The sequence below is a fragment of the Akebia trifoliata genome, chromosome 6 (genome assembly GCF_017979445.1).
Source record: "Akebia trifoliata isolate Shusen 1 chromosome 6, ASM1797944v1, whole genome shotgun sequence".
NCBI lineage: Eukaryota > Viridiplantae > Streptophyta > Magnoliopsida > Ranunculales > Lardizabalaceae > Akebia > Akebia trifoliata.
The window spans coordinates 8,324,132-8,351,540 of NC_141380.1; the positions used below are offsets into that span (position 1 = coordinate 8,324,132).

Consider the following 27,409-nt stretch of genomic DNA (forward strand, 5'->3'; position numbering starts at 1 on the left):
TTGCTTAGAAGAACATTGATGGTACAAATTATGAGAAGGAATGCCTCTGGATGCATAGGGGGGGTACCAAGGTTGGTTATTCCGTGTTGTGTAAAAATTCAGTTCGTTTGGGTTTTCTAATCTAAAACCACCCATCATCATCTTCAATATCCATAAACGTCTTTTATCTTCATCTTCTTCTTGACAATTAAATCAAATGTTTCGCAGGTAAGGTTTAAAAAAAAAAAAAAAAAAAAGAGTTCCCACCATTTAAAATATAACCCATGCATGCATATATTACTAGAAAAGAAACATGCAACTCAATTAATTACTCTCCCCCCCACCATTGGATATGGATCATGATCAGTCAAGTTCTCATAATCAATCCACTACAACCAAGTAGGTGTGTGAACCGAGAAATCACAATAAAATTTTGTTATATGTTTCTCCAAGTAATTCGATAAACCAACCATGTAAATAATCCGCTCCATGGTTTGCCAAATAGGAGAATAAACATTACACAGACTACTACTACTACTACTAGTGGGTCTCAATATGGGCGATACCGGCGGCCACGACCACTGTCGCTGCTCTGTTTTCCCCCACTCCGGCCACCACCACCACCACCACTTCTTTGTGGTGGTGGGGTCATGTGAGAGTGTGCTCCTGGTTGTTGCCTGCAATAATATATATGGGAGAAAAACTTAGTTTTCTTTTCTGGGTTAAATAAAATTGGGACAAAATTCCAGTATCTGATCCTGATCTGAAAACAAAAGGTTTTTTTTTCAACTACAGAAGAAAATATATATATATATATATATTAAAAAGTGGAACCCATTACTGGATATAATAGATATTTTATGGATTGTAAGAAACATTTATCAGAGAACATTGAACCTAGTCTGTCACTGGATCAGACCATGGAAACATTGACTATGCCTTTCTCCCACGTGGAGTGAGTGAGGCAAAGGCATAAGATGTGATAAATTGTATAAATAAACATGCAAAAATAAAATGAAAATCTATGTGCTTACAGGACATATCCGATCCGTCCATCAGGCAAAAGCATTGGCATCATCGCCATGCCAGCAGGAGTGGGCCCCCTGCCATATATCAGTGGCTGCAAAATAAACATAATTCAAGATCAAAAATGTAAAAAACACATAATAGTACTCCACTTGGCTGTGTCCCAAGTGGAATCACAAGTAACTATTTATTTACATTCAAACAGGAACTGTGCTACAACTTTTGTTAATGAGCTAAAAAAAATCACCTGAGCAAAGCCTGCACCACCATACCCTGCACCCATGCCACCATAGGCACCACCTGCCAACCCATACCCCATTCGAGGTGGATAGCTTGGAAGCAAAGAAGACTTGTGCGAATTGAGTCCTCCATCAGATTTCCGATCAGCTTGTGGCTTTGCAAGAGAACACTCGAGAAGTTGCCCTGTCAATGAGAATAAAACCCAACCAACTTCATCTACCGGTCACTTAAAAAATAGAATTTAAAAAAAAAAGAAATGTAAGATCCATTAAATTATAATCACCATCTACTTCATATTTCTCAGTGTTTTTGAGTGCTTTCATGGCACTAGACCTCTCGGCAAAGTGCACAAAACCAAATCTGCTCTTTTCCTGTCCAGACTTTGCAGGTGGCAACACTACTTTTGTTATCTCTCCATGATGTTCAAATAATTCTCTCAACTTATCCTGAGTAATTTTTTCCGGTAAATTCTTCACATAGACTGCCTTTACCTGTATAAGAAAACAAAATAGTCAACCAACTTAATCTCACATCATTCAAGTAAAAAAAAAAACTTTCAATTAGTCGGAAAACCCACTCAAGTCTCCAAAGCAAGAGTGACGTCCAATTGAAAAGATAATTCGATGGCAGTGTTTGATAAACAGCAAACACTTTCATTAACAGTTACCGTCTAAAACATCCATGAGGAAGGATCATTAAGTGGTCAGCAACCTTTGTTTTATGACCAATGCACAGTAGAAACCAATGAAAGAAAGAACGAAAGAAAAAAAAAAAACCTGTGAAGTAGGAGCAGAGTCTGCATTTTTAGGGTCAGCCCAGCTCACTGTTGGAGCACTATTGTCTAGCTTGAATTTAGGGTTTGACATCTTTTGCCTCGAATATTCAGCACATGCATGGTTATAATACTCGATGAAAGCAAAGCCACGGTTACGGCTGGAGTTCTGTGGATCCTGCAATAGCAAAGAAAATAAACAAATGGGGAGCTTAACAAACCCTCAGTCCCAACACAACGAGAACCACAATCATTGATAAGAAATAATGGCATGTTTTTAAGAATGAAAAATTAACACTGGTCATAAGAAATCAAACTAACCTTCACCAGATCCACGACCTCAACTCCGGGCCCAATCTCTGACACAACCTTCTGCAAATCTTCCAGTACCCAACTTCTTGGAACATTACCAATGAACAATCGATGTTTTGCTTGAGATGTTGAACACTTTATCTTTCTTCCCTGAGGAAGAAATTGTGTAAACAGAAAATCCAAAACAAGGATACATCAAGAACTAGAGAAACTTGAGGGTTACATGTGTTTTGTCAATGTTAACAATCTACAGTTACATTATTGTTATTGTAATGAAAAAGGTTAATTAGCCACCACTAGTAGCATATGAACATAAAATTTGAAGCTATGAGACTAGACCTTAAAAAGGATGAGAAGAAAAAAAAATCATATGAAGCATCCTCATTTTTGAAAGCCTCAATGAATGAGTTGTGTATGCTATGTGAGCCTTACCCATTTTTATTAAGGCATAGAACATTTTCAGGGAGTCAACCCTCCCTGACGCATAAACCTCAAACACCTAAAAAAACTGCTTCAATATATTTCGGATACCCCAAATCAAGACAATGGCAACAATGAAAAATGCAACCGCAGATACAACGCATAAGGTGCATTTACCTTGAATTCAGTATTATTCAGATCTTCAATAGCCTTAGCAGCCAATTCTTTAGTTCTAAAGGTCACAAATGCATAGCCTTTGTTCTCTCCTGAATCTTTGCCTTTCATTATCCTGACCTATTATTGGAAATATATGAACAGAATCAGTTTTTACCCAGAAGACATGAACAACGTATTATCAGAAAGTCAAATAACTTACCTCGGTCACCTCGCCTATAGACTCGCAAAAGCCCCTCAAATCTTCTTCAGAAGCATCATGAGGAATACCACCAACATATACTTCAGAACCATGGGGGGGAAGAGCAAGAAGTTCAGCATGTTCTTTGCTCTCATCCTCATCCTCTTCCTTGGAGGCTTTCATCTCTACATCACCTCGAGGGCTTGACTGTGTTTCGGCGGCATCGGCAGTCTCTTCTTCTTCCTCCTCCTCCTCTTCTACCTCCTCCTCTTCTTCTTCTTCCTCTTCCTCCTCTTCTACCTCTTCATACTCAACTTCTTCTTCCATTGTCTCCTCAGCATCATTGTCTCCATCAAGATCCACCTGTTCTTCAGGTTCAACTGGATTTTCAGGTTCCGTCGGCTTTTCAGGTTCTGGTTTTCGAGTAGATGCGGCGCTCGCCCTTGTTCTCGGCATCTTATGTATCTAATAAAATAAGCTTGCAAGGCAACTGTGAAGGAAGCACAGAAGCCAGAAGCAATTGTAGGAGGAAGTATACAAATGTTGGAATGGTGGAAACAAAATGAAAGGCCAAAAGGAGTTGTAGAGTAAGAATTTGAACGAATCCATGCCATTAGATGTGGAAACAAGGAGTTTCAATGTGAAAGACTTTTTATTAAAAGGGATGCTAAAAGTAGTAGCAGCAACTAAAAAAGACAGGCAAGAGAGAATCTTGAATGCTAATCAAGAGGATGATGATGATGCTCAACAGGTGCAAAATATGAAGAATGAATTGTTCGAAATTAGATATCAAGGTTGCTGCTCAAAAAATACTGGCCAGTTTAAGTTGCTTAACTATCTAAACTCCGGCACAATACATTCAAAAAAAAAGGGCAAAAGAAAAAGAAGCAGCACATAAGAAATAAGAATTTCAAATAAAAAATGGTAAAATCAAGAAATAAGGGGGATAGGTATAATGCTACAAAATAATCCAAGCCCACATAACAATAACAAAAAAATTCCCAAAGAGAAAATTCAGAACCATTTATAACAGAACAAGAGATGAGACAGAAAGGAGAAAAAACTGATTGTCAAGCTGTGATGCTATCCAATCCAACCTATGCTATTTCAGTTCCAACTAAAATGTACCAATCTATGGACCATCTTGCAGCGAGTTGACACATAAAGACTTGTTTTTGTCTTTGCTCTTCTTTCAATGATATTTATACTAATAAAAAAAACATTTAGAAAAATGACAAATAATCATAATATTTACTAACAAAAATACATATAATATTCATTCATTTGTAGAAACAAATTATGACTAGTTAGATATCTATATCATCTTATTTTGATGAATACTAAGCATATTACACTCATCTACAATCAACTACTTTCTACCTAGTTTGATATATCACTAATCTATTCAACATATTTAAAGTAAACATATAATACTGCAAAAATATAATACAGTTTTTCATTTAAGCAAGTGTTTTACGTAAGGTGTATACAGTCGATGGGGTTATACTGAACTCGTCTTCATGTAGAATATATTTTTTTTGTTTTTTGGTCATTGGACTCTCAAATACTTGGGCCAAGGTGTAGTGAAACATTGCTGACCTTCACTTCCACATGTCAAATGGTTGTTTATTGGTTTTGACAACTTGTGATTGTGTTCGGTCTATTGCCCATGTGGAGCATTTTTGTACGGTTTATTTTCTTTTGTTCTGTCTGAATTCGCCTCGCCAAACTACCCCCAAATAACCATACTAAAACCATGGAATAAAAAACATAAAAGCAAACCCAAATCTAAGACCCAATACAGAAAATTAACTAAAGCCTCAAAATAAAACATAAAATAAATTCTAAGTTAAAATTTGGCCATGGGACACTCTTAACAGTTATGATGTTCTCATCATCGGGGAAAAAAAAAGTGGTCAATTAATAGACATTTTGCCACTACAAAAAAATAGAACAGGCTTGACCCATTGCTTTTCTCAAAAAATTTACTAAGGCACTAAAAATGAGGGAAGACAACTCCTAGGATCAGGAGCTAGGGCACCAGAGAAAATTTGCATAGTGCAATCTTTGATAATCACTTGGATGAAGCAAATGATGATGCACGAGTTGCGTGACTTAACCACATTTGCATTTCAGGTTTGCTTCAAGCTTTATTTGTCGTGGACATGGTTTTAAATCTCATCTAAGGCTGAGATGACTCGTCTGAGTTGTCTTAGTATTGTCCACCAACGAGACGAGTTGACAAGTTGTCTCAAATACATGATTTACTCTAATTCTAAGGCATTTTTTTAAATCTCTTCTGAGACGATTCAAATAAATCGGATATCTTGTCGAGACAACTTGGTCTCGTTCATGGTCAAGGCGAGGCATCAAAACGAGTTTTAAAACCATGGTCATGGATAATGGCAAATACTTTGTAAAAGAGATTTCTCACTTACAAGTCCTATGGTTGACCAAATTTTGAAAAATCCAACATATGTAAATTTTAACTCGAATTTAAACTTTTTCTTCTATTTATTTGTCCTATATAAGTGCAAATTATTACAAATTAAAAAATTGGGAAAAATCAAACATACACATAGAACTTGGAAAGCAGATTCTTCCATGAAATGCATCTTACGTCCAATAAAATAATTTTCTTTGATTCAACTATACCCTACAAACACAAGGTTCAATTCTGGAATTTATTTTCCTTCTCTTTTTCTTTAAGGGAATCAATAACTCTACTTCGCTCCCATGCGTGTTAAGCAGAAATTTTTCAAACAAAATATGACAAATTTCTTTTCACAAGCTCTACTTATCTCACAAATTCAACCACAAACTCCAAATAGAACAAAAAGTTCTCGAATTCGCCCTAAATTTCATCAAACAATCACAAACCACTAGAAATAAAACTACAAAAAACCAGATATTTCAAAATCAGGAGAGGAAACCAAGAACAATAAACAGAGATCACAAGTTAAACAAACGGCCAAAAAACAAAAAAAAAAACCTAGAAAAGAAGCAAGAATGGACAAATCAAGCAATCAAACAAGCGATTATGGGGAGAAAAATCACCAGAAAAGCTCTCCTTCTCTCTTCTAGGGCTTTTTGTTTGACGAGCGAAACGAAAGCACGACCCCCCCTTTTATTGTAGAAGATCGAACAAGTTGCGAACTAGGGTTTCTCCGATTTTAGGCAAGATTTGCCCCTTTGTTTATAATACAGTATTACGAAACTACCCCCCTCACTTTTCCTTTGTCTCTATGTTGCATTGCTGCTTCGTTGAGGGCTGTAGTGAAGGGTATTTTAGTAAATCACATAAATAAGACAAAAGGTTTCAATCGTATCACGTGTAGATGCTATCTTTTGCTATTTTTTATTAGAGAGATTCTCTTGGCATAGACCAAATTTTACTTACACACCAACTCTTTTCGAACAAACGGGTAGTAGTCCACTTATAGATTGGTGCATTACAAGTAAAAGTTGGTGTTTTAATATAAGCTTTCTTTGTTGTATGGATTCTTGAATAGTGACAAGCATGGTTTAAAATGTTGGCCGAATCTGAGTTGACACGGGCGAGTCCAATGTATTATAACTATATCCATTTATTCATATTAAACGGATCATCCATCTATCCAATCTGATTTAGATTTGGACATTTAAAAATGAATCGATTTCATTTAATGTTTGATTCAAAGATATTTAAAAAAGAATCGATTTTGTTAAATGTATAATTCAAATAAAGGTGCATAGACCCACCCCCATTGCTCATGAAACGACTCTACTGACTCTCCAACTCGATCAAGAATCAAGAATCAATTCAAATTGGCCTGATTTATTAAAAATTCAATCGAATTTTTAAAACTCGTCGAGTCAATCGTTCGAATTGGCTTTGAAGTTTTGTTTTTTATGCTACCGTAAGATTTTGTGGTTGTAGTTAGTTGTTAATCTAAGAGGGGGCTTTGGGGCACACAAGTTATTAGAATCCAGTATTAGTTAATAATTGGCAGGTCTAGATGTGTTGGAACCCATATCATGACATCAACACTAAGTGTGTGTTTGGTAATATTTCTGAAATCTAAATGGAAGTGGTCCATCTTTAAAATTCAGATTTCAAAAACTTTATTTCTATTTGTTTCATTTCAGATTTCAAACTTCAAAATCGAAATTCAAAAGTTTTGAATCAACAATGGAGAGATGCTGGATCAAATTTCTAAAGTCTAATTTTAGTTTTCAGACTTCAAACTTCAAAAGTGATACCAAACCTAGCCTAACTGCTTTTTCTTTTTTCACGTTCACTTCTCTTGTATCTTGTTAAAATTGGTCATGACCTAGTGACTATCAAGATATGTTATGCATCCCTATGATAAATCCCAATTGTTGGATATTATGGTTTAATAGTCGAGATTTTGTGTTTTTTTCCTGATGAATGGATCTCAAATCCCAACCCTATTTAAATACTAATTTGGTTGTCATTAAAAGCTACAACCATGGCTTTAACTCATTTTTACTTTTACTAATCTCATGCCCATTGTCAGTGGGCAAGGTGGGTTTAACGGGATTTAAACCTAGGTCATAGGATCAACACTCCACACTTCTTCACCATCTTAGCTAAGTTGGCACCTTCTAATGTCACCATCTTCGTTACATTGTCAATATCACCGCCTCTTAACTAATTACAATCAAACAATTTGTAATTGATACTATAATTTATTAGTAATAAATATTTAATGTGTTCTAATAATTTAAATCTTTTGCATAAAAATAAAATAATCATATACTTAGAAGGTTTTAATTGAGTTTTTGTAATTTCAATTTTGAAGAATATTTTTATTTGCTCATAATAGGAGTAAAGATTTTTTTTAAAAAATAAATAAATAAATAGGAAATACTTAATAAAGTGGACAAGGAGAACAATTCCCATCATCCTGGGAATGAGTTCCATTATCAAAGGTACAAGATTTAAAAAAGGTCAGACCATGGAGAATAAATCAGCCACAATGATTTTTAAAGAAAAGCTTATTATTTTATATATATATATATATATATATATAAAGACGGTTCATGGGATGATGATTGTAACAAAATCTATGACAATGATTTTTGTCTTACATGGGTTAGAAGTTTCGAAGTGGACGGATTTTCTATGAGAATGATCTCTACACCATAGAAATCATTCTCACCAAAAATCAGCCCAATCCAAAACTTCTAAATCCATCAAAAGTGATTTACAAATTAATAATAAAAATCGACAATTCACAATTCTTCTACTTTGTAAATCACTTTTGATAGGGTTAGAAGTTTTAAATTGAGCTGATTTTTTGTGATTATTATTATTACTTTTTGATGATTATTTATTATTATTTACTTAAGGATTTTTCTAACCTCAAACATTTGGCTAGGATGGGAGGAACATAGATTTCAAGGAGATCTGCACAAGTATTTTTGGGAATAGGAGCATATCAGAAAATAGTAGACATCAATGATGATTACGATTTTGTTGAAAACATAGTTGGATGCAGTATCCAACATCACTGCCACCTGTTATTCGAGTTAATCAGACTGACTATTCATCACATACAAGCATACAAGTCCATCTAGATCAAATCAAGGAGCAAATATTCATCATAATTAACTTCCCACGGCCTCAAGCAAGATATTTGGTCTGGCTCTACCTTCTCGAAGCTAAATGTCAACAAAAGGAGTCCACCCCTTTTGATGGGCGAACAAGTTTGCTTCGGCTAATCCCAAATTTTTTAGATAATGATTTCATGATAACAGAGATAAACCAAACTCAAAACATATTTTATAGGTGATGGAATTGTCAAATTGCAGAAAGTCAATATGTTTGCTAATATGATATTAGCGAGACACAAAACAAAAGCTTAACAAATTCTGGGCTTAAGGAAAAAACTAAAAGTTGAGTATGTTTAATTCTAGTTCACTCGCCTATCTACATACATTCCCATCTTATACTAATTTCCATGAACCTATCTAGAGGAACAAACTCTTATAATCTCCATTCGCGAGTTGGCATAGTCGATTGTATGTGAAGGCATCTGCAAGAGAGAGATCACTCAGAAGCAGTAGCACCAAATGCTATAAAAGACTACATAAACAACTTGTATCTTAAAATTTATAAACAGAAATTTGGTAGAAATCACACACATGCAAGGCATTGGGACCAAACAAGATCATCTCCTAATCAATCAGAAAAAAGAAGCAAGGGTGTCTACTAGTTCCAACTTCCAAAGCAAAACTCACTGTTACATGGTCATAAGACTCGAGGACTTTTGTTTAATTGGTTTCCCCTTTTTTTGACAATCCTAAGCAACGTTACCCAATTTGTCGGTACTAGTCTGAAGCACGAACCAGTTCGTTGTACAGTTCGGATTGGGTTCATAAAATAGAGTGAACCACAAACCCACCGAATTTTGGTTGGGTTCAACAAACCAAAGCTACCAGTTTGCAACAATTTTTTAATTGGTTTGGTGAACAAAGCCAAACTTTTTTCATTGTTTATATTTATAATTTGGATTGTTATATTAATTTGTTTTTATTTAACTTAGAATTTTTTAACATTATAATTGTACTTGTAACTTGTATACTTGAATTATATATACACATCAATGAACCAAGCTAGCAAACCGATCTAAGGAACCAAAGTGAACCAATAAACAAATTATATCTGCCTACCCTACGAACCGGCTTCATTCAAGAGTGGTGAACCATGAAACCGAATTCAAACCGAGCGAACCAGGTAACATAGATCCAAAGAATGTACCAAAGCAGAATGGTTTAAAGTTTCATACAGATATAGTCTTGTAATGTCTCAACGTAGACCAAAAAATTGATCTTGGAACATAGTCAAATCTAAATTGAGTTAGTCTCGACTTTTCTCCTAACCTAAACAATGCCTTGAGATCCAATTTTAAATTGGCAGATCAAATGGTGGTTATCATCCCATTGACTTTGAATAGGAGTTCCCAAGGTGGGACAATTCATTGTCGCATATACAATCAGCTATCCTGATTTTTAGCTTATGTGCAGCTATTGAACTCCACAGTACAAAGACCATTGATTTTACATGTTAAGCATAAATAATGCCCAAGGTTAATGGGAACAAATAAAAATGGACACAGTGAGGAAAAAAAACAGTTTAACCAAGAAAAAGCACAAGGTTCAAACTTCAGTGGGCTGCAAAACAAGACTGGATTTGGCCAAAACTATAAAGAGTTGAAAATCGTACCAAATGTGTCACCAAAGTTGGTGAATATTTCAGCACGAATGGACTGGTTGCTGTCGGCAATACCAATCACCTCAACAAAATTTGTCATGGGGTAAGGTGGCAAAGAACCTTTTACAATCAGTTGGCGTTCATCTGTAGATTTCCCCACAATAGCTCCTCCTTCGGTTCGTACAACCTGAACCACCGCCCGAACCTTTCGCCCAACATACATCGGCAACAGCTCTGCATTGACAAAAACTGCTGGACTTGATGTATCCATATCCTGCAAACAAAGTTCAAACCTAGTGAAACGAAAAAAAGGAAATATACCAACATAAAAAATAATAATAAAAATTATCAAATCCAATAGGGAACCAAAAGGAAGACCTCAGCAACCACCAAATGTAAACTCTTGCAGTGAAGGTTTGCAGAGTGATTTCAAGAATCAGTCTTTTTTTCACCCTAAAAAAGTATAACAAGGACCTTCGAACATGGCTCGAGTACAATTAAGGGGAAGCCAAGTAGGTCATACTTGGGATCAAAATGAGTTGGTTTATAGTAAAGGATGCAGGGGTACTCAAAATTCAATGGAAGGATATTCATCTTTAGAAAGATTCACTTGAACTATTGGCCCTAAGGTAAGGCTACTTGAAAGGTCTTGTCTTCAACCTCTTTGGTGTCAAAAGCTTCGACTTTCAATTCAGTCAACCAAAATTCTTTGAAGTGGGCTTAGACCCATATCTCAGTTGTTTTGACACATTGCAAAGTAACTTTGAGGCCGTGGGTTCAAAGTTCAGCTTACCCATAAAAAATATAATAAATAAATAAATAATACTTCGAAGATGAGACCTTGGTTCAAGAACTATTACCAATTACTCAGATTCAGTTTTGATCTAAGGAGAAAGACACGATGCAAACAGGTTTGGCTACTACAATGAGTCTACTAGTACAGCACCTTTCTCACCATGCGCACATTAATGCTTGTGTTTCAATCAATGATGAGATTTGAGATATGCAAGGATGTATTGCTGTGCCAGCAAATAAAGTATCTCCCTTCATAGAAATTCTTGTTTTATTAGGTATATGCAATGTAGCTCTGTGTTGTACACCTCAAGAGAACAAATTGTAACACCCAAGGATCAGCCATTCCATTTGCACCTCGACATGTTGCAAGCTTTCTAATTTGTGTAAACTAGAAGGTGGCATGTGCAAACACACATGCATCAAAAGGGTTTATCTGTAATTAAAACATTGATGAAAAGGTTTTTGAATATTACAAAGTAAAAAAAAAAAACCCATTTTTGTAATTTTGAAAACTAACAACATGATTCTTAGGGTCGTGCGCTTAACTTTTTCTTGATTATTGACCAAAATGACCCTGATTATATTAAGTTTAAATATCAAGGTGGGGGCATTTTTGGATTTCAAATCTTGGTGTTGAACCACTTCTACTCCGCCTTCTCTCATTATAATAGCAAAGAAAAGAAAGGCATAACCACTGATAAGGATAGTTATTCAGTTGAGACCATTACTTGAGGGAAAGTTAGGACTTAACTCATTTCACCTTTGAGACAAATTGGGTTCTTCACTGGTTTCCCTTTACATCTTAAATTTACAATCTTCATACTCTGCTATTTATGGGACTAACTAAACATAAGAGAGATCCATCAATCACTAAAACATGTTTTCGGTAAGTCAATCAGGAAAATGTTACTCCACATAATAAAATTCAAATGTGTGGGGAAGCCAACTGAAATAATCCTTATATTTTCCATATATGTAGAATGTCTTGTCTTCGAATCAAGTGAGGTCGTATAATAAAGATGGGAAAGTTGCTCCTCCAACTCATTGGGTGCACATTACTGTCTCAGTATCCTAGCCTGACCTTTTGACACCATATATGCCTAAGACTAACCTGACTCAACCAATCACTGACTCTATCCACTGATTTTTCATAATGTATTTTGGATCAGCTTCAAAAAAAAAATCTTGCATTGGTGAAGACTTGCTATTTTAGACAAGGATAGAAAAACCTTGACCATTTAGATATTTCAGTTAAAGATAATTGTAACAACTCACACACAACAGATGATGTGCTATATTACATTCCCTTTCCTTCTGCAGTGAAAATTTTCAATCCATGAACGGATCCATGTATATCCAAAATAAGCTTTTGTGTAAGTTAATTTAAAATATTACAGCAAGGCCTTCAAACAACCTCTAAAATTAAAACTTTGAAAAGGGGAAATTATACACATTTTCTCCTAGCATGCCATTTTGAGAAAAAAACATAAGGGTTGGGATAGGTTGATACATGCTCAACTAGCCCACATGGAGATGAGACAAAGACTAGCTTTTGGCAAGAATGATCTCTCCATGGGTTTTTTTTTTTTTTTTTTTTTTCTGGAAATCTAGGTATCCGGACCCCTTAGATCATTTGACTAATCCTTGGGGCACATGCAATCAATGTTGTCAAATAGCATATGTGACCATGTACACCAGCACAAAAGAAGCAAAAAAGAGGAAAAAAATGTTTAAATCTTGATTCTTTAGTAACTTTCTTTTTCTTTTAAGTCTTGAGAGTTGAGAGTGAGAGAGTAACTTGAGTTGAGACTTGAACTTTGAGAGTAATTTTGTAGAGTAGAGATTAGTGAATATTTATAATTATGTGAGAATGTATTAGAAAATGTAATGAAATTTAAGAGTTGGAGGCTTTGTGAGAGTAAGAAAGAGAATAGAAGATAGAAGAAATGTTGCAAAAGGAGTATGGGGGGTAGAAGTGAGATATTTATAAGAGGAAAATGAGTTTAAGCTGAAAAAATTTGTGTCCAAATATGACTGTTGGACAATATGTCATCGCATATCGTGCAGATCGCATAATTTTATATATGCGATGGTAGCATATGCGAAATTAAGTTTGGAAATGGCATATGTTATAACGTCTGACAACACTGCATGCAATCTCCTCCCTACACGCACCAGAGTGACCCATCTAAGGGTGTGATTCAAACTCAAGACCTCCGCTTCATGAGGCGTGGTCTTGGCCTGATTACCAACCCTTAGCTAGTTACTCTCCATGGTGTTCATCCCCAATAAAACTGGCACTTTTTTAAACTTCTAACCTATCACTGATAAGTTTCTAGTTAATGGTGAAATGGACAATCAATTTGTAATCCTTTTAACTTTTAAATACACTTGAAATAGGCATAAAGGTTGGTGAGAGTATCATGGCCAAAATGCAACCATTGAGTCCTCTCTGTACACATCTCATGAAAGTTTGTCATTAATTGTGTCAAATAAATTTGTCAGCCTAACCTAATCGGAAACTATAAAGTGCCAGCTTAATTATTTTGCTTTTTTTTTTCTTGTTGATAACTGGGTATCCCTGTAGACAGCAGGCCCCAAACCATGGTCTTGTCCAAGGACTAGTCTCGGGGTACATACACATCACACGCACCAGGTAAGTGAGGGAGCACCCTCGCGGGTGGCCCCTGAGGAATTAATGCTCATATTAGGTATCGAACTCATGACCCATGGGCATTAACCTCTTATCGGTCCAAAATTGCCATTGAGCCAACCCCTTGGGGTTGTGATGGCTTAATTCTAAATTTCCATGTTTAAAAAAAAACCTTGTTTATGAAACCAAAATCAGCCCATCTTACACCAACTTTGCTTTGTCTAGAAAAAAAAATATCCAAGTACATAAATTCAACCAAAACAGGCCACAATAACTTCTTTTTATAAAGATGAATGTAATCAAATAACAGACATAATTACGGAACATGAAACCAATCTACAAAAATGGACATAATATTAAAGATGCCAAATTGCTAAGTTGGTAAATCTGCAAGTGTTGATGCCACAGATCCAGTTTAAAAACAATATTCAAAAGCAGAAATTTAATCAAAGCTCATAAAGAGTGAACACGTACCTCAGATTATCCCTCCTGTGCCAGAAATCCCGAATTAAAATTTTGTTTTGAGATAATCTGTAATATATAAACGAAAGAAATATTTATCAAAATGAAATAACAGAGAGATAAAGAAAACAAGAAGTAGGAATTAGGGCTTTGAAGAAAAGAAATTCCAGAAACCCTAATCTTAGAAAACCTTTGATGGGAGGCTTTTAGAGTCAGGTTTTCTATAAAGAGATGAGAGATGGGTTTCCTTATGTTTATGAAATGGCGGGAAAATGAAAAGAGGGAAAGAAATTTCGCTCGATTTGTTTTTTTGGCGGTAAAACATTTCTAGTTTATAAGGCCAACACCCGCAGTTTCGTTCAGATCTATTCCATCTCGCCTTCCACGCATATTGAGTTGACTCCTCCGAGTCAACTCATCTTGCGTGAGAAAAATGTTTAGTTATTAGAAAGTAAAACACTTTAGTTACGTGGAGAGCTTTTCGACCTTCCATTCCTCGAGATGAATCAGATTTGTTGATTGAAGGCTTGACCTTGATCTAATAAGGAATCAACGGATAGGTATCTGATCGGATATTGCTATATCCGAATTCGAATTCGAAAAAAAAGAATGATATCCAAATTCGAATTCGAATCCGATCGGATAGCACTAACAAACATTCAAATCCAAACTTGAAAAGTATATCGGATATCCGATAATATCCGATCCGATAAAAATCCTACAAATGGGATTTTCCTCTTTGTGTGAAAGTAAAATAGGGTTTTACTGTGTTTGAGAGAGAGAGGAAGTATCCTCTCGTCGATCGGAGAAGACGATGGTAATGGAGCTCGCACAAGTCGAGAAAATAGGTTTTACCGAGAGAGAGAAAGAGAATATGTATGCACCTGGATACTCGCCGGCGGAGAAAATGATGGGTTATGGAGCTCGTAGCCTCGTGCAGTCCAAACCCTCCATTACTGTCTTCAACTAATTCTATGTTTCAGATTGAGGTTGACAGAAGATGATATTTTATAAGTTAAGTTTTGTTATAAAACAGAAATACACAGCACCATATATACATGTGTTACTGTAAAACATGAATAATAATATATATATATGTGGCGTTATTACGACCCCCTTTGCGACACACCATTTTGTCTTATATGGGCAAAAATGTTTGGAATGGGCTGATTTTTTGTGAGGATGATCTCTGTGATGAGGGGATCATCCTGGCAAAAAATCATCCCATTCCAAAACTTCTAACCCCATCAAAATTGATTTACAAAAATTGGACGGTCTAAAATTTTTCAACTTGTAAACATGGGGTTAGAAATTTCATAATGAGCTGATTTTTGGCAAGGATGATCTCATCACCATAGAGATCATCCTCACAAAAAATCAGCCCATTCCAAACATTTTTTCCCATATAAGACAAAGGTGTGTGTCGTAATGGGGGTTGTAATAACGCCATCCATATATATATATATATGGATGGCGTTATTACAACCCCCTTACGACTCATCGTTTGTCTTATATGGGCAAAAATGTTTGGAATAGGTTGATTTTTTGTGAGGATGATCTCTGTGATGAGGGGATCATCCTGGCAAAAAATCATCCCATTCCAAAACTTCTAACCCCATCAAAATTGATTTACAAAAATTGGACGGTCTAAATTTTTTCAACTTGTAAACATGGGACTAGAAATTTCATAATGAGCTGATTTTTGGCAAGAATGATCTCCTCACCATAGAGATCATCCTCACAAAAAATCAGCCCATTCCAAACATTTTTGCCCATATAAGACAAAATTGTGTGTCGCATAGGGGGCTGTAATGGGGGTCTATGGAACCCGACCCTATATATATATATAGGGAAATGTTCAGCACCCTATGTTTTACCACACACTTTAACAAACGTTTTTTGTCTTACATGGGTTAGAAGTTTTGGAATGGGCTGATTTTTGGTGAGAATGATCTCTATGATTAGAAGATCATCCTCCCCAAAAATCAGCCCATTCCGAAATGTTTAGCCTCATGTTTACACGTTGAAAAATCGTGGACCGTCCATTTTTTGTAAACCATTTTTGATGGGGTTAGAAGTTTTGGAATGAGCTGATTTTTTGTGAGGATGATCTCCTCATCATCCTCACCAAAAATCAGCCCATTCCAAAACTTCAAACCCATGTAAGACAAAACACATTTGTTAAAGTGTGTGGTAAAGCTTAGGGTGCTGAACAGGACCCATATATATATATACATATAGATAGGGGCGGTTCAGCAGCTTTAAAGTTTGCCAAGTTTGGTGCCAAACATTTTTCAAAACATGAGTTAGAAGCTTTGGAATGAGCTGATTTTTTGTGAGGATGATCTCTATGATGAGGAGATCATTCTCACCAAAAATCAGCCTATTCCAAAACTTCTAACCCCATCAAATGTGATTTACAAAAATTGGACGATCCACGATTCTTCAACTTGTAAACTAGGGTTAGAAGTTTCAAAATGAGCTGATTTTTTGTGAGGATGATCTCTTCACCATAGAGATCATCCTCACAAAAAATCAGTCTATTCCAAAATTTCTAACCCCATCAAATGTGATTTACAAAAAATGTTTGGCACCAAACTTGGCAAACTTTAGGGTTGCCGAACCGCTCCCATATATATATCGGAACGGATATTATCGAATCGGATTTCACAACATCCGAATTCGTATCCAAGACTCATTCAAATGTTAAAATAAGATCCGAATCTGATATCTGAAAATTTCGGATAATATCCGATTATTCGAATTCGAATTTCGGATATCCATTGACACCCCTAGATCTAATAGTCTTCATTCCATCCGAATGATGTTTTTCTTTGATCTACTCATCAATTTGTTGATTGATCCATGCTTTAAGTGGGATCAACTCAATATAGAAAGCGTTTATCTCTTAAACTTCCTCGTCGTCACATGAAGTGGCAAACTCTCTACCTCAAGTGTTTGGTATATACCGTGTTTCATATTTATAGGTTAGACAAAGGTGACTTTGTATTTAGAGTAATGTTGGGGGTGACACAGGATTTACTGTGATCCTCACAATTTGACGTGGACATGCATACATAATCGTAGATGATTTTCACTCGTATTGCGAGGATTCAAATGTTAAAATAAGATCCGAATATGATATCTGAAAATTTCGGATAATATCCGATTATTCGAATTCGAATTTCGGATATCCATTGACACCCCTAGATCTAATAGTCTTCATTCCATCCGAATGATGTTTTTCTTTGATCTACTCATCAGTTTGTTGATTGATCCATGCTTTTAAGTGGATCAACTCAATATAGAAAGCGTTTATCCTCTAAACTTCCTCGTCGTCACATGAAGTGGCAACTCTCTACCTCAAGTGTTTGGTATATACCGTGTTTCATATTTATAGGTTAGACAAAGGTGACTTTGTATTTAGAGTAATGTTGGGGTGACACAGGATTTACTGTGATCCTCACAATTCTGACGTGGACATGCATACATAATCGTAGATGATTTTCACTCGTATTGCGAGGAAACACATCTATGGTTATGTGCACATCCCACGTTAGATTTGTGAGAATCGCAGTAAATACTTTTTGTCATTTCAGCATTTTCCTTGTATTTATAGGTTAGAAAAGGTGACTTTTTATTATTTTTCTTACTACTAAATATTCAAATTTAGGCATAAAGCTTAGTCTTTTCTTATTCACAGATTTTACTCATGGGTTTGACTCATCATTTTTCATTGGGCCTTATTCGTTCATGACACTTGTCTCCATCATGTGGGGCGACAAAAATGGTCTCCACATCTACTAAGGAAAGTTTCAAGGATTGATCGTTGGCATTCCAAAACATGATCCCGTGTTATAGGGTTGTACGTGACATGATTCCAATAACTTTGAAAAGAAAATTTCAAAAAAAGTTTAATTTTCTCAGTTGAATTTCAATTATGAATTTGAGAGTTCGGTATCCATCTATTTTCAACAACTTGGATCAAGTTTTAAAGAAGTTTTTTATTTGAATTTGAATTTTATTTTTAGTTTTTAAATATGAGTTTTTCAATGAAACATATAAGGTCATGGTGTTGGATTGCTAATTTGATAATGCATGTGGGCCCAATGACCTTTAAAGAAGAGAGATTTATTGATAGACATATCTATTGCAATTTTATTACAAAAAATCCCTTATTTTATCAAGTTTGTTACTTGAACAAACCTTACTTTTGGGCTTAAAATGGGTCGGGCTCGAGTCGGATGTAAGTATGTCCATAATCATGTCTGATTTTTTTTTACCCAAATTTGAATTCGACTCGGATCATACCAATTAAGATCATATCCAAATCATTTTACTTTCATTAAACTTATATATGGATTTGATTCAATCGAATTAATTGATTCAAGGTCGATTGGGTTGGATAATGTCAAACCCCTTTAGATTCTTTCAAATAAAATTACTACTAAATAGTATTTGAAATTCAAAGCTTCTTCATTTTAAAGAGAGGCTTTGACCACTACACCCAATCGATGTTGATTGATGAAAGATGACTTAAGAAATATAACAATACATCTTACAAAATAATATTTTAGTCAGATTTTGACTGATATGAGATGAAACTATATCTGACCTGGATCTAATTCGGCTCAAGGGACATCAACCCATATCTGAATTATATTTTAATTCAGATATACGTGATAAAAATCAAATCCGTTAAATTCAGATTCGAATCACTCATATTTCGAATAAAATCCATACCATTTTAAGCCCAACTTACCTTATGAATCACGCCACCATCACTAACTAAATAAGATTTTAAATCTTAATAAGGGGTCTTGTACTCACATGAATTATCACATTAGCAATCCAACAACACAACATTCTAGATTTCATTGAAAAATTCATATTCAAAAGAAAAAAATCCAGAAAAATAAATATTTTTGAATTTGATCATAGGTGTTGAAAATGGATGGCTACTGACTGAACTCTCAAATTTTAAAACTAAAAATTAATGGTGAAAAATAATTTTTGTTTTTCTGTTTTATTTTTAAAAGTTCTTGAAATTGTGTCTTTTGTAACCATGTAGATTCATATCATTTTTTTTTGTTGGATGCCACAAATTGATATAGTTAGAATCCACTTCAAGGTATGTTAAGTAATAAATTAACCTCATAAATTTGAATTTTATGACTTTAATCCCCACTCCAGGGATTGCTTAGTACCAAACTTGATAAAGTGAGGTTTAGTGGGTAATAAACTTCATAAAGCGAGGTTTCTTGGAGTTCTGACAATTTCAAGGGAGTATTTTTAATAAAAATGCTACTGATAGATCCGCTGAGTAAATCTCTCAACATAGAGAGAGATTCTATTGCCACACCAATTCATACGTAAATCACGAAAGGATTAGTACACTTTAGATAGCGTTGGCAAAAGTTGGTGCGGCAATAGCAGCTCTCTTAATGAAACGTTTATTGCTAACATGCGCAGGGAGTACACTCGTGTACACCCTTCACACAGGTGACAGGTCAGGACAGAATTGCCAATTCGACATTCTAGCTCGCTTTCTCTGTGATTTCTGAAACACAGAGAAAAAAAGCTCTCAACAATGGCGGTTAGGGCAACAGTTAATCGATTCCCAACAGACGCAGATGCTCAAGAGGCAGGAGGAGTTCCATGGGGGGTCACAGTGGCACCATTTTCGATCACAGATGAGCTCGGAAACCCACCTGTTTACGGATCTGATGGTAACCTTCTCCCTCGTTGCGAGAATTGCTGGGCTTACTTCAACACTTATTGCGAATTGGAACAGTGGGCATGGAATTGCTCCATGTGTGGAACTCTAAATGGTCTCACTTCTCAGACGATCGCTCGTTATTCTCTCCCACAATCGTGCCCCGAGATGATGTCTTCATTTATCGATCTCGAGATTCCTGGTAATTTGATTTTTGGTTTTATAGTATCTGTTTAGGGTTTTTTGTGATCCGATCTGTGTTTTATACGTAATTGTAGGTGATGGATCTGAGGAAGAAGTGACGCAGGCTCGTCCGGTCTATGTCGCGGCGGTGGATTTGTCTTGTAAGTTCTGATTGGAAGCTCTATGATTGCTATTTTATTATTATTATTATTTAATTTTTTTTTGCAATTTTGAATGAGTTCGGAGGATTGTTTGTGATGGTTACGCATAGTTGAATTATGCTTCTAATCGTTTTGTGATTTTTGATGAATTATTTGGTTGTAAATTTGAAGTTTTCATTTAGGTCTGTTAGTAATTTGGTTCGATTGATAGCTCTAGAATTGCTTAATTTGTTTATTTATTTATTATTATTATTATTTATTGTAAATTTGAATGAGTTAGGAGGATTGATTGTGATGGTTATGTATAGTTGAATTATGCTTCTAATCGTTTTGTGAATTTGATGAAATTCTTTGGTTGTAAATTTGAAGTTTCATTTAGTTCTGGTAGTAATTTGGTTCAATTGATAGCTCTGAGGTTGCTTATTTTTTGATTTGTTGTTGTTTTGAATGAGTTAGAGGATCGTTTGTGATGGTTATGCATAGTTGAATTATGCTTCTAATCGTTTTGTGAATTTTATGAAATTTTTTTGTCAGTTTCATTTAGTTCTATTAGTGATTTGGTTTGATTGATAGCTATGGGGTTGCTTATCTTTCGATTTGTTGTAGTTTTGAATGAGTTAGGAGGATTATTTGTGTTTGTGAGGGTTATGTAGGCTGAATTGTGCTTCTCACTTCTTATTTTTTGTTCTTTTGGTGAAATTCTTTGGTTGTAAATTTGAAGTTTCATTTCGTTCTGGCAGGAATTCAGTTCGATTAACCTGTTCGTGCTTTCTATTAAGTTTGTTGTATGTAATAGGTTGTTTTATTTGGGAAGAGGACTTGAAAGTTGAAATCCGTTTTCTTGCTAATAATGAGTTGATCTGTTGAAAATTGAGGATGAAACAAAAGAAGTATCTTTTTTTTTTTTTTCTTTCTTAATAAGTAAAAATGTAAAATTTTATTTCAAAAGGAGTTGAGGAGGCCAACCAAGACCTGAAACAAAGAAATCAACTGAACAAGAAAAGCGAACTACATATCAATCTTACAAACTCATTCATAAAGGAGGTGTCACAGATATCAAATACTTCACTGATCAAACAAGACAAGTATCTTATTTTTTTAATAAGTAAAATTTCATTTCAAAGGCTGTCGAGGAGACCAACCAAAACTGGATGCAAATAAATCACAACTAAATAAGAAAAACGAACTAACATATTAATATTACAAACCCATTCCCAGTGACGACCTAGGAAATCCTCAAAGAAGACACGATTGAAGTTTTTACACCAGAAAGCATCCATGGAGTTGGACCCTTTCATGATGCCCATCTAATCATATTTAATTAATTACGTGTACAATTAGGGGATTTGATATACATTTATAAGATATTCTAATCCCATCAGACTATTATCTAGCTTGCACTAGTTGGTATATGCTGAGCGACGACTAATTTTAACAAACTTCTCCGCAGCCTCCGAAGAGTTCTTGGAACTTACAAAAAGTGCTCTTTTAGCAGCTTTAGAAGGTAAGTGATTGCTTGGATCAATATGATTTTATAAATTTTAACTCCTTCGGTTTTACTATAACTATTGGAATGTTGACCTTTTTCTTCATCTTTTCTCGAATGGCAGCTCTTACACCAGGATCATTGTTTGGCCTTGCGACATTTAGCCATAAAATAGGTTTATATGATGTTCAAGGGCCTATACCAGTTGTTAAGAATGTTTTCATCTCCCCAGAATCTGATGTCACACTACCAATTGAGCTTGAAGATGTCATGCCGCTGTTATCCTTTTTGGCTCCTGTACGTAATTCATGGATATCAATCCTTGCATTTTGTTTCTAGACGATTAACTTCATTTTGCATATTTTCACTTTACATCAATCACCAGAGCTCATCATTCAGTTTCTCAAAAGTCACTTATGGTGTATTGGAAACTCTGGGAAATTTTCACTTTTATAAGGATTTCTTTTTTATAAGAAATCTGGGAATAATTCTTAAGGTACCATGATTCTGAAATAGGTGGAAACTTGTAAGGACCGCATTGCGGCAGCCCTTGAAACATTAAGGCCAACAACTTCCTGGGAAAGAACTACAGCTGCAGGACAAGGAATGGATGGTGTATTGCTTGGTGGGCGAGGTTTTGGAGTAGCAATGGAGGCCCTTTTCAGTTATCTCGGATCAGAATATGGAAGTACATTTGCGTTGGGTATGAATGTCTAAAAATACTTCATTTATGTGCTTGCTTTAGGGTTTACATAACTAGAAGTTCCTGCTTAAAAGAATGTCGTCTTGATTTTGTTAACCAACCAATTACTCCAAAAGATCGATCTTTTGGAGTATTTGGTTGTTTAACATGGTATTAGAGCTCTAGGTTCGTATAGGTCACGGGTTCGATTATTTCCACCCTTATGGTTGGGAGGGAGTGCCAATGTATATTTTCCAAGATTTTCGAGTGTGTCATACCCCAGCCAAGCCCTGTGACCCTCTTGTATTCATAGTTCTCTCCCTCTCCAATAGATCGGTCTTTTGGGTTGGTTGGTTAACAGTTCTTTTTCTTTATATATATATATATATATATATTTTTATAACATAGATTGAAAGATAGGATATGTAAATTGAACAAGGATCTCTTTTGTCTAACATGAACAGCTAGGGTCTTTGCCTTTTTGTCTGGTCCTCCTGATTATGGAGCTGGGCAATTAGATACAAGACGGTATGGTGAACAATATGCTAGCAGAGGAGAGGATGCAGACCGTGCTTTGCTTCCTGAGCAGACACCTTTCTACAAAGATCTGGTAATGTTTTATATGGGGAAAGATTAAACTGTTGTTTGGAGGAACATGTTTGGTAAACGTAAAACTCTGATAAACATTCCAACAGGCTGCTGTTGCTGTACAATCCGGTGTTTGTGTAGATATATTTGCTGTAACAAATGAATATACGGACTTGGCATCTCTAAAGTTTCTTAGCATTGATAGTGGAGGATCGTTGTTTTTATATTCAAGTACAGATGATTCAACACTACCTCAGGACATGTGAGTTTTAATCATTCAGAACACTTGATTCCATTATTCTTAGATGATGCTTTTGCACTGGAAAGAATTCTATCTACCATATTCGTAAATGAAACTAGGTTCACATTTTAAAATAGTTTGCATGTAATTTTAAGTAATATTTTAGTGTTTTGTCCCAATTCAGATGATATGATTTTAGGGTAATCTTGTCGCAGGTATCGAATGTTAAGTCGTCCATATGCTTTTGGTTGTATACTTCGGTTGAGGACATCTTCTGAATTCAAACCTGGCCGTTCTGTAAGTGATTACCTATATGGTGTTTGGAGCTGGATTCACTATATGTAATCAATATTCAATTTCTTATCAAGCATTTTTTCTATCCTCATTTTTTTTTATCTATCAGTAGTGAGAAGGAATTCATTAGAAGTATAAAAAAAGTAGGCTATGGTGTATCATCCCCATGATACAATATCACCAAGTTGCCCTCGTTTGCAAGAGAGTTGTTTTCTCATTACCCCTCCTTTGATTTATTAAAAAATAACTATCTTTGACCAAGGTTTTACAATGTCGATATGGGATGTTTTGTCCAATATCCTGATCGAACATGGAAAGCTTGAGATATGACATTGAACTATTGCTTCAGCTGATAAAAATAAGGAACTAGGTTAATTTGCAAAAAATAAACTCAATTGACTGTCACATCAGTTAACTTGTATTTTAGTAATTCCAATCCTTGGCCATGTGGATTTTCTTCAATGTAAGTTTTAGTTGGATTAACAAATTGGGTCGCTTATCAGTTTCTCTGATCCACTCAAACCGGTTGTCTTTATAGTAAACTTAACTAAATAATGTTAAGGAAAATTTATAATGCTTTTAGATTATTAAATATGATAAAACCTGACTCTGCACTTTTGCAGACACTCAGAACCTCCTGTGCTGCAGATTGCATTTCAATATACTGTTGTTGTGCCACCTGAGAAAACTTCGGAATTAATTTCTGCAAGTAGGTATGATTTGCCCAAACCAATAGTAATTAAAGACATGGATTTACCTTCATGCTGGCCCCCTTTTTTTTTTCTTTCTTTCAATTATCAGTATTATTCTCACATTTTTTAATGATTTAGGTTTGATATGATGAATTATTTTGTAGACTCAAGCATTCCCTCCAACGACGATTGAGAATAAGAACTTTGCAGTATGGAACTGCTGAAAATATAAACAGACTGTATGAGAGTGTAGATTCTGAAGTTGTTCTCTCAATCCTTGTTCACAAGGTAATTCGTTACAATTACTTATATAATACATTTGAGAAAAATGAGATTAGAAAACATGATCTAAAGGAAGGTCACCAGATTTTTGAATCATGAAAAGTTACTCTTGAATTTTTTATTTCTTTTTTAGGCTTTTTAAAAAAGAAAAGAAAAAGAAAAAGAAAAATCTATCGTATTATCTTCCCTTGCCACCATAATTTAAATTTCCTTCTCTATCTTTTGTTATTATTGCTAATTTTCACTGTTTCAGGTTATATTAGCCTCTTTGGAGCAAGGAGTCCGGGAAGGCAGGATGTTACTCCAAGATTGGCTTGTAATCCTCACGGCTCAATACAATGATGCCTGTAAACTTGTTCGGTATGAGAATGGCAATTCAAAGATTTCTCATGTTGACGTGTCCTTCTCAGATTGTCCACAATTACAGCCTTTACCTCGCCTTGTATTTGCTTTACTTCGAAGTCCTCTTCTTCGCTTGCATGAAGAAGGTGTTCATCCTGACTACCGTATATACCTGCAATGCCTTTACAGGTATTTCAATCTTTCACCAATCAACACTTGTTTTGTTTCTTTTCTCATGGAACTACCTACTAAAGGAGTTTCAAAAAATTTGATGTATAATTACTTGGAATAATTTGATCTATTGAAATTTCCATTGCAGTGCACTGGATCCTAGTTCCCTTCACCGTGCTGTATATCCGGTACTAACATCATATGCTACACCGGACAAGCAAGCATATCCACGCCACTCGCTGAGTCGTGCTGCACTAATAACAAGTGGAAGTCCAATATTCTTCCTTGATGCATTCACAGCCCTAATCGTGTATTATTCTTCAACAGCAGATCTTACAATTCCCTTTCCTCCTCCTCATGATTGTAAGTGGTCTTCATTTTCATCCTTTCATTCCTTCAATTTCCAATTAGGGTTTTGAAACCTAAAAGAAGGATTTTTTTTTTTTATGGCTAAGCCAATGGTTTCTGTTTTAGGTTTATTGCGGACTACAATTAACAAAATGAAGCAAGAGAGAAGCATCACGCCAAAGCTCATGTTTATCAGGGGAGGGCAAGATGATGCGACTGCATTTGAGAATTATCTCATTGAAGAACAAAATGTTGATGGAAATGGCCTCACTAGTGCCATGGGTTTTGTTTCCTTCCTTGAAGAGATCACTCGTGGCGTGTTGGAATACATGAAATAAAGAGCTCAAGACCAGATCTCAAATGCTGGGTAACTTAAAAGAGCAGGTTACTTCAGTCTCCCCATATTGATGATTATTCAAGGGTGTCCAACCCCAAAAAAAATAGGCAGAGGGTTTCAAACACAAAAGTAGTTTCATTTGTAGCTTTTTTTCTAGCCCCTTCGAATATGAAATTTTTTATACAAACAGGACCAGATGGAGTGAATCAATGGTGTGCCTCTCTGACTCCAATTTCAAACTTCACTTGTTGTACCAAGGTGTAGGGCTTACATTCGAGTGTAGGTTCTGATCTGTAGGAAGACAAAAGTCTGCTGGGAACGGAAAGAGTTAGAATCAGTACAGGTACATTTGGCTCTGCATATTTTTGAAGTGAAGCCAGTGAAAGTGAGAAATAACAGGTGGAATCAAATTTCCCTCTAAAACTTTTAACTTGAGTTTCTGAAGAAACCAGGGAGAATTTGAAGGATAGGTCAAAGTTAAATGTTTCTGTGAGTCCCTTTTGATTTAAATTTGAAACTTTTGAATCTTCCCCAAATTTTTGGTAGAAAGCATGGTGAGTTAGTTTTCCATGCTTTGACGATCATTATTACAAAAATTAAACGATACTTTCTGATATAATTTGCTAAACTTGAATTTTGAAATTTTATTTAAGACAGTTTAAATATATATATATATATTGTTAGAATGTATTTGTGGACAATGATTATCTTGTCTGCATATTCGGTTGTCATCCATGGGAAGTATCTGAAACTATGGATACTGTGAGACTGCGTGACCATGGGATTGTTGAAGAACAAAACTAAGAATATTGAAATTTGATGCTATATAACTCAAAATGGAGGAGGGATGATCAAATCCCCCTAAGCACTGCCTCGGCCAAAATGGGCTGTAAATTCTTCCCACACATGGATGCCAACTGGAATCAAAGCCAGAGACAACTAATCTCGCTTGCCTAGCCTAAAAAAAAAAGTCGATTGTAGCCCACCTTAATGTTAAAAATACCTAATTGCCGATCCTCAATAAATGGACTTTAACTAAATTGTTTATTTCACCCTCCTCAAGCCACCTGATTGCACACCCCTAATAAATGACTTAAATCTAAATTGCTTATTTCACTCACTTAAAAGGTAATCATTTTTCTTTTCTTATTTCTCTCTTTACATCTTGAAAGATTTCAATGAGAATTTTAAACTTTATATATTATTTATTTTTCTTATCCTAACACTTCCAATCGAGTCGAAGTTGTTCACATGAGAAAATATTGTTTGATAGATACTTACCAAATCTATTTTGTAAGATCGTAAAGTACCTATCAAATCGATTTTGTAATGCTCGGTAAAAAAAATTTGTTCAATAGACACCTACTAAATTTATCTGATAATGCCTAGCCTAAAATAAAAAAAGTCGATTGTAGCCCACCTTAATGTTAAAAATACCTAATTGCAGATCCTCAATAATGGACGCTGGACTTTAACTAAATTGTTTATTTCACCCTCCTCAAGCCACCTGATTGCACACCCTAATAAATGACTTAAATCTAAATTGCTTATTTCACTCACTTAAAGGTAATCATTTTTCTTTTCTTATTTCTCTCTTTACATCTTGAAAGATTTCAATGAGAATTTTAAACTTTAAATATTATTTATTTTTCT

General features: G+C 35.3%; 3 protein-coding genes across 5 annotated transcripts; 1 reads left to right on the plus strand and 2 right to left on the minus strand.

Annotated features, from left to right (window-relative positions):
* Positions 1 to 387: 387 nt before the first annotated feature.
* On the minus strand, positions 388 to 6,320 carry LOC147400068 (heterogeneous nuclear ribonucleoprotein Q-like). 2 transcript variants are annotated; one of them, XM_086445679.1, is made up of 9 exons: positions 6,162 to 6,320; positions 3,126 to 3,594; positions 2,927 to 3,043; positions 2,339 to 2,479; positions 2,022 to 2,195; positions 1,529 to 1,736; positions 1,253 to 1,428; positions 1,014 to 1,099; positions 388 to 656 (listed from the first exon to the last, which is right to left on the minus strand). In XM_086445679.1, exons 2-9 carry the CDS (start codon positions 3,558 to 3,560, stop codon positions 530 to 532), a joined length of 1,464 nt encoding a protein of 487 aa, XP_086301805.1. In that variant the 5' UTR covers positions 3,561 to 3,594; positions 6,162 to 6,320; the 3' UTR covers positions 388 to 529. The 2 variants fall into 2 exon arrangements, with proteins under 2 accessions (XP_086301805.1, XP_086301804.1); XM_086445678.1 differs by having other exon boundaries at positions 3,126 to 3,942; positions 6,162 to 6,313.
* A 2,550-nt stretch (positions 6,321 to 8,870) lies between these two features.
* LOC147400069 (replication protein A 14 kDa subunit B-like) lies at positions 8,871 to 14,602 on the minus strand. Of its 2 annotated transcripts, none has more exons than XM_086445681.1 (4): positions 14,408 to 14,602; positions 14,246 to 14,302; positions 10,336 to 10,597; positions 8,871 to 9,145 (listed from the first exon to the last, which is right to left on the minus strand). In XM_086445681.1, the coding sequence occupies exons 3-4, from the start codon at positions 10,592 to 10,594 to the stop codon at positions 9,081 to 9,083; spliced, it is 324 nt and encodes a 107-aa protein (XP_086301807.1). In that variant the 5' UTR covers positions 10,595 to 10,597; positions 14,246 to 14,302; positions 14,408 to 14,602; the 3' UTR covers positions 8,871 to 9,080. The 2 variants fall into 2 exon arrangements, with proteins under 2 accessions (XP_086301807.1, XP_086301806.1); XM_086445680.1 differs by having other exon boundaries at positions 14,424 to 14,601.
* A 5,112-nt stretch (positions 14,603 to 19,714) lies between these two features.
* Positions 19,715 to 25,975, plus strand: LOC147400070 (sec23/sec24 transport family protein). The gene is made up of 13 exons (XM_086446582.1): positions 19,715 to 20,151; positions 20,228 to 20,293; positions 21,744 to 21,797; positions 21,904 to 22,076; positions 22,296 to 22,482; positions 22,926 to 23,071; positions 23,157 to 23,311; positions 23,506 to 23,631; positions 24,202 to 24,297; positions 24,441 to 24,564; positions 24,812 to 25,089; positions 25,220 to 25,434; positions 25,546 to 25,975. Exons 1-13 carry the CDS (start codon positions 19,824 to 19,826, stop codon positions 25,755 to 25,757), a joined length of 2,160 nt encoding a protein of 719 aa, XP_086302708.1. The 5' UTR covers positions 19,715 to 19,823; the 3' UTR covers positions 25,758 to 25,975.
* The last annotated feature ends 1,434 nt before the right edge of the window (positions 25,976 to 27,409 follow it).

Bases quoted from the DNA above. Each gene is read 5' to 3' on its own strand.
- LOC147400070 (XM_086446582.1), top strand. From the start codon at position 19,824: ATGGCGGTTAGGGCAACAGTTAATCGATTCCCAACAGACGCAGATGCT. The intron at 23,312-23,505 runs GTGAGTTTTAAT...ATCTTGTCGCAG, and splicing joins TCAACACTACCTCAGGACAT to GTATCGAATGTTAAGTCGTC. The intron at 25,435-25,545 runs GTAAGTGGTCTT...TTTCTGTTTTAG, and splicing joins CTTTCCTCCTCCTCATGATT to GTTTATTGCGGACTACAATT.
- LOC147400069 (XM_086445681.1), bottom strand. From the start codon at position 10,594: ATGGATACATCAAGTCCAGCAGTTTTTGTCAATGCAGAGCTGTTGCCG. The intron at 9,146-10,335 runs GTACGATTTTCA...TCTCTCTTGCAG, and splicing joins CAACTTTGGTGACACATTTG to ATGCCTTCACATACAATCGA.
- LOC147400068 (XM_086445679.1), bottom strand. From the start codon at position 3,560: ATGCCGAGAACAAGGGCGAGCGCCGCATCTACTCGAAAACCAGAACCT. The intron at 3,044-3,125 runs GTAAGTTATTTG...TTCCAATAATAG, and splicing joins CTATAGGCGAGGTGACCGAG to GTCAGGATAATGAAAGGCAA. The intron at 2,480-2,926 runs GTAAATGCACCT...TTTCTTCCTCAG, and splicing joins TGAATAATACTGAATTCAAG to GGAAGAAAGATAAAGTGTTC.